The sequence below is a fragment of the Arachis ipaensis genome, chromosome B04, assembly GCF_000816755.2.
Source record: "Arachis ipaensis cultivar K30076 chromosome B04, Araip1.1, whole genome shotgun sequence".
NCBI lineage: Eukaryota > Viridiplantae > Streptophyta > Magnoliopsida > Fabales > Fabaceae > Arachis > Arachis ipaensis.
This window is the reverse complement of record NC_029788.2, coordinates 104,352,463-104,358,437: the sequence shown is the minus strand read 5'-3', so window position 1 is coordinate 104,358,437 and position 5,975 is coordinate 104,352,463. Positions and strand designations below refer to the sequence as shown.

At 33.9% G+C, this 5,975-nt stretch overlaps 1 protein-coding gene and 1 pseudogene across 1 annotated transcript; both read right to left on the bottom strand.

Moving 5' to 3' along the window:
* LOC110271555 lies at positions 2,334 to 3,806 on the bottom strand (annotated as a pseudogene).
* On the bottom strand, positions 3,932 to 5,858 carry LOC107636919 (receptor-like kinase TMK4). The gene has a single exon (XM_021122529.1). It carries the CDS (start codon positions 5,054 to 5,056, stop codon positions 3,932 to 3,934), a length of 1,125 nt encoding a protein of 374 aa, XP_020978188.1. The 5' UTR covers positions 5,057 to 5,858.

The window sequence follows — 5,975 nt, the reverse complement described above, 5'->3', positions numbered from 1 at the left end:
ATTTTTAATTGAAGCAAAATTTGTGAATCTTCTTAAATTTTGACTCTAAGCATCACTACCATTACATCCTATATGTAAGTAATATCGTAATGAAAAAAAAATATGTAGTAGAAAGAAAATAGTGGTATAACTTTGTTTAGGTTAACATACATAAATTTTGATTTTGAGCATATAACTTTGTTTAGGTTAATAAATACATACATTTCAATTTTGAGTGTATATATATATAGATATTCCAGCAAAATGTAATAATGTAAGAAAAATGTTTTAGAATAGAAAAGTATAAGAGAGATTTTGAGAATAATTAAAGGAGAGAGATAATTTTATTGAAAAAAATTTTTAAGAAGAAAAGATATAATTACTAATGTTTTGTTTGTCAATTACATTTTTATTAAAATTAGTAGTATAAAAAAATATTTTAAATTTAATATTATGAAAAAATTAAAAAAGATTATATAAGGACTAGTTTGACTAATTTTTAAAATTTGAGGAATGAAAATTATTTACGTCTAAACTTTTAAAGACTATTTTGACTATAAAATTTTTTTTCACATGTCAAGTGATATGCCACGTGTCACTGATCTGTCATGTGTCACTGACCCGCCACGTGGCACTAACTTGCCACGTGGCACTGACTTATCACGTGGCGTGTCACGTCATCGTCCAACTGACAGAAGGACTATTTTAACTTATATTTTATCTTTCAGGGACTAATTTGATTAAAAAAAATCATTCGGGACGAAAATAAAAATATCTTACAAGAACAAATTTGAATATTAACCCATTTTCTTTTTAAAGTGCGAGTCCCACTTGAGTTGGGACCATCAACAAATTCTTTTTCACGGACTCAAGTGAAAATAAGCTGCTCTATTACATACCTGAATTTGGAAGGACAAGATCATCTTGATGAGGTGGTGAGGTAGCAGAAGCATCACAAGTTTTGATGAGCCCATCACCCAAATTTGAATAATTAGACCGGTCTTTGCAATAACATGTTGCTTGATTCGGATTCCAATCATAGCCACAGGCTCCACCTGAGTTCATACACTTGAATCATTCTGCTACACTTCCTATCCATCTCACAGAATCTATTTTGGATAGCACGTTCTATTTTGTTCCATGACAAGTCCACTTCATCATCATCATATTGCAACAACAATGGAACAAACACCTTTGTTGTGCATATTACAGCAGAAGGAGGAGCACCTAGATCCCCAAGATGAGCATAAAAGTATTCATTGGAAGTGCCATTTGAGAAACAATTAAGAAACCCCGTGATAGAATTGGAGAAACCATTATTTAAAGAACAATGATATCACTGCTTTAGAAGGGCATAGGCCTTCAAAGTAGTCCACTCTTGCTATCTTCATTGTTTGGTTTTCCGGGTATGCTTCCAAAACCTGGTATCTCATGCTCTTGATGATTATGTAAGTAGTGAAGCCATGATCACTATCACAGTTGAGTTGTAGAAGAGGGTGTCCACACTGCTTTGGACGATTTCCTCCCCAGAATGGAAAGCCAATGTTGTTAATCTCCCCACAATCATAGGGAGCATTAGCACAACCTCTATAGTTATCATCATTGGAGCTTAAGTAAGGAGGAATCTGAATCATTATCAAGAAGAATATTAAGTGAGGGAGGAGAATAACAAGCAAAGAATCCATTTTAGAAAATATAAATATCATTAAACATTATTTCTACATAACAAGCAAAGTAGCCTTCATAGAAAGATTGAAGGATAGAAACACTAGAGATAGAGTATAAGACAGCAATGACTCAAATATTATTTTGAGACTTTTCAAAAACATAATGTGTAAGATACAATATAATTGTTAAATGCGTTCAATGAAAGAGATAATATTAGAGACTCAAATTAATGTAGTGTTTGGAATGGTTTACTTAACTTATATACAGAATAAAATTTAAATATTATTCATTTTATGTATTATAGGAAGAAATTTGAGTATCAATGGTGTAAAATCAAAATCCAACTAAAAAACTATATTAAAGTTCTGTTTGTGACAGATTGCACAGTGAAACAGAGGTTTGATATTTGTAGTTGAAGTAAAAACAAGAAGAAGAAGGAAAGAAAAAGAAAGAAAAGATTACACATTACTTATATAGCAAGGCATCAAGAAAGCAAAACACACTACTCATACACAACCATAACTACAAGTGCCCCTAAGACAATGAGAAGCTTCACTTTTCTCATGTCAACAAGTTGTTATAGCTCCATAATACATACCATTTGAGAAAAAGAGATACCATGCAACAGTGGTGTCAAGAGTATAATGAGAAATATGTTACACAATAATTACATAAATTTTGTTGCCTTAGGCAAACTCATTTGGATTGATGGAATCATTCTGCACTGAAGTTGATGAATTTGCCTCATGTGTATTGTCATAAGCCATTTCTGAAGATTGCAACTTTAATCCTTGGGGAGAAAACCACGTTGGTTTCGGAGGAAATGGGATAGAATTAAGTGGTCCTTCTAATATTTCTATCACTTTTTTTTAGGATGGTTTCTTGAATACACCACATGCTTACCAAAACAATCTTTTTTTACTAGATCATCATTTCATTCTCTGTGTTTATCAAGCATCTTGCTGAAAGATTATCTTACTCCAGTTCCTTATAAATTCAGTCTGTATAGTACATTTCACTGGTATGTAAATCTTTATTATTATTCTCTTTTCATCTTATTACTTCAAGAATCAACTTTCCATAACTATATACATCAGACTTACGAGAAATTCGAGAAACTCCGCTGTATATTTGATTATATATTTTAGGTGCAATATATCCTACCGTTCCTCTTGCGCACTATAGAGATACAATGCTTTGCTTCTTTGTGCATATTTTAGCTAATCCAAAATCAACAATTTTAGGACAAAAATCCTCATCTAAAAGAATATTTTGTGATTTAATATTAAGATGTAAAATATTAGTACTACACCCCCAATATAAATATTCTAGTCCTCGAGCAATACTAATAAAGTCTATCACAATCTAATTTACACACAACGCTAAACGATACCCTTTAATCAATAAATTTATCTAAAGAACCATTTAGCATGAATTCATAAATCAAAACTCTTTTATTTGTCTCGTAACAAAATCCTAAAAATGAAACAATATTCACATGAAATGTTCTATTTATACTTGCAACCTCATTTATGAATTCTTCTCCATTATTTTTGGACTCCTTTAATATCTTCACTGCTACTTGACGACCATCACTTAAACTTCCTTTATATACAACACCAAATCCTCCTTATCCTAATTTTTCACGAAATGAATTAGTCATTTTTTTTTACTTGTATCGTTTTTGCATCATAAACCCATCACTTTGTATCAAATTCTCAACATTGTGATCAACAATTGTTTTCTTGAACATGATTTTCCACAACCTCTTGCGTTTGTAAATAACCACAACACATGTTACAAAAATTCCAACACTGGCTGCTGATAAGCCTGTATGTACGTGTACAATGCAAGGAAGTGGAGATCAATTACAAACAATAATTTGAATTGTTTGAGAAAAATTCATAAGAAACATGCACCAAAAATTCAAAAAAAAATCATTTGTACATTTTATATTAATTTTAGGATAAAATATATTTTTTGTCCTAAAATTTGTTAAAAATTTTAAAAATATTTTTAAGTTTTATTTTGGTTCAATTTTGTCCCAAAAATTTTCGATTTGCATCAAATATATTCTTGGCGCTAATATTTCAAAAAATTTAAGATAAATTCAACAACAATTTCACAAAAATAACCTTTGATACAAGCAAATCAAACATATTTATCATGCATCACTGTTGAATTAGTTTTATTTTTAAATCTGTAAAAGATAATTTATAGTATTTATATATTGTTTAATCAAATTAAATAACTAAAAACAATAATTTGAAATTAAAACTTTTCTCTAAAAAATTCTTATATGGTACATGTGAAGGTAGGAAGAAGTACCTATAATCAAAGGAATTGAGATTCTATGGTCGGAACCACTATGAAAATCATTGCCTGTGGCAATAAAGTTGACTTTTGGTGAGAATTTGGGAATATTTCCTGAAAGATGGTTGTTAGAGACATTCACAACTTCAAATTTAGGCAATGTTGTCAATCTTTGAGGTATTTCACCCGTCAAATTATTGTCATCCAAATACAATTTCCGCAAATCAGTTAAATTGGCGAATGCAGGTGAAATTGTGCCTGTCAATTTCAGATTTGACAAATTGACTATTCTGATCTTATTTTTGTCATCACATGTAATGAAACTCCAATTTTTACAGGCATTATTTCCTCTCCATGAACGTGGCAACAAAATTGGATACCCAAATTCTGCAGCAATTTCAAGTAAAATGGTCACTTTGTGATCACAAGGTCCAAAATTTTTGTGACAGAAGCCATTTGAGGTGTTAACACCAAGATTCACATTCTCCTCAGGATAAATGGCAAATTGGGGCAAAGGACCTTGCAAAAAGTTGTCGTTCAAAGAAATGCTTTGCAGCGAATCGAGTGTTGTTAGAGAATCTGGAACTATCCCTGTTAACAGATTGTGGGCAAGTTGCAGATCTAGCAAAGCTGTAGAACGGGACAAGTCAGGAATTGGGCCTTCAAAGGAGTTTCCCTGAAGCCAAGCTTCAGACAAGTCGACCATGTTTGAAAGCACATCAATTGTACCCGAAAAGCCGTTATCGTTGAGACGCAGTGTGACAACCTTAGATCCTCCGAAAGACTCTGGCGAAACCCCAGTAAGGTGGTTGTTGGAGAGAAGAATTGTTTGCAAGTTCGGCAACGATTTTAATATGTCTGCTGGTAAGAAGCCTGTTACATTTGTAGCAACAAGATTGAGCTCTTTCAGTTGTGTGGAGTGAGTCACGTTGGGGAAGGTCCATGGTGCAAGATTGGTGTTGTTTCCCAAGTTGAGCCTCAGCAAACTGGGTAGACCCTGGAAGCAACCTTGGGGGATGAAGCTAAGGTGGTTGTTAGAGAGTGAAACTAGGTACAAATCTGGGAAGAAATGAGACAAGTTTGGTAGGGATCCCATGAGATTTGTAGCCTTGAGGTCCAGGTAGGAAAGTTTCAATGAGGAATGAGTCAAATCGAAGGGGAAGGTCCATGGTGGGAGGTTGGTGTTGTTGGCCAAATAGAGGGCCTCCAAATTGGTTAGATTGGATGGAGGAGAGGTTGTTGTTAGGAAGATAAAGATTTTTGATAGCTGGGAAGGAATGAGATATGTTTGGTAAGGAGCCCGTGAGATTTATAGAAGAGAGGTATGTAGAGGTATTGGAGTTGGGAGGAGTGAGCAATCAAATCGGTAGGAAAGTTTCATGGTGGGAGCTTGAGGTTACTCAAGGTCAAGTACTGCAAACTAGTTAGACCATGAAAGCAACCATGAGGGATGGAGGTGAAGTTGTTGTAGCCGAGGTACACTTGTCGGAGGAAGGTGGGGTTGGCCCACTCAGATAATTGTTGTAGAGATTGAGGATTGTGAGTTGGGAGAGGGAGTCGTTGAGGCCTGAAGGAACTCTTCCCGTCAGTGACAGATCTGTTCAATTCTTCCACTTTGATTGTTGCAAGTCACGCCTCTCCACTCGCACATGTGGGTGGTGTTGGACCAGCCAGGGGGTTTCAGTGCATTCAGCAGCTTCAACATGTATGCACCTTCATCCCCACCATTGCTCCACTGGACGCAACCCAAGCACAACACAATCATACTGCCATTTTTGGATCTTGATTTTGGGTATGCCATATGTCGATGCTCAATCGCACACATCAAGCACCAACAAGAATAATGAATCAAACAACTCCAAACCTCAATTAATAACATTGCTATTTGCAAAAGAAAAAATAAATAACGATTTAATTTTTATATTAGTACTATTATTATCAGATAACACTGTAAATCTCATTCATTTTTCACTAATTTACATTCTCATCCTTATATTTAATAGTTAAATAAAATA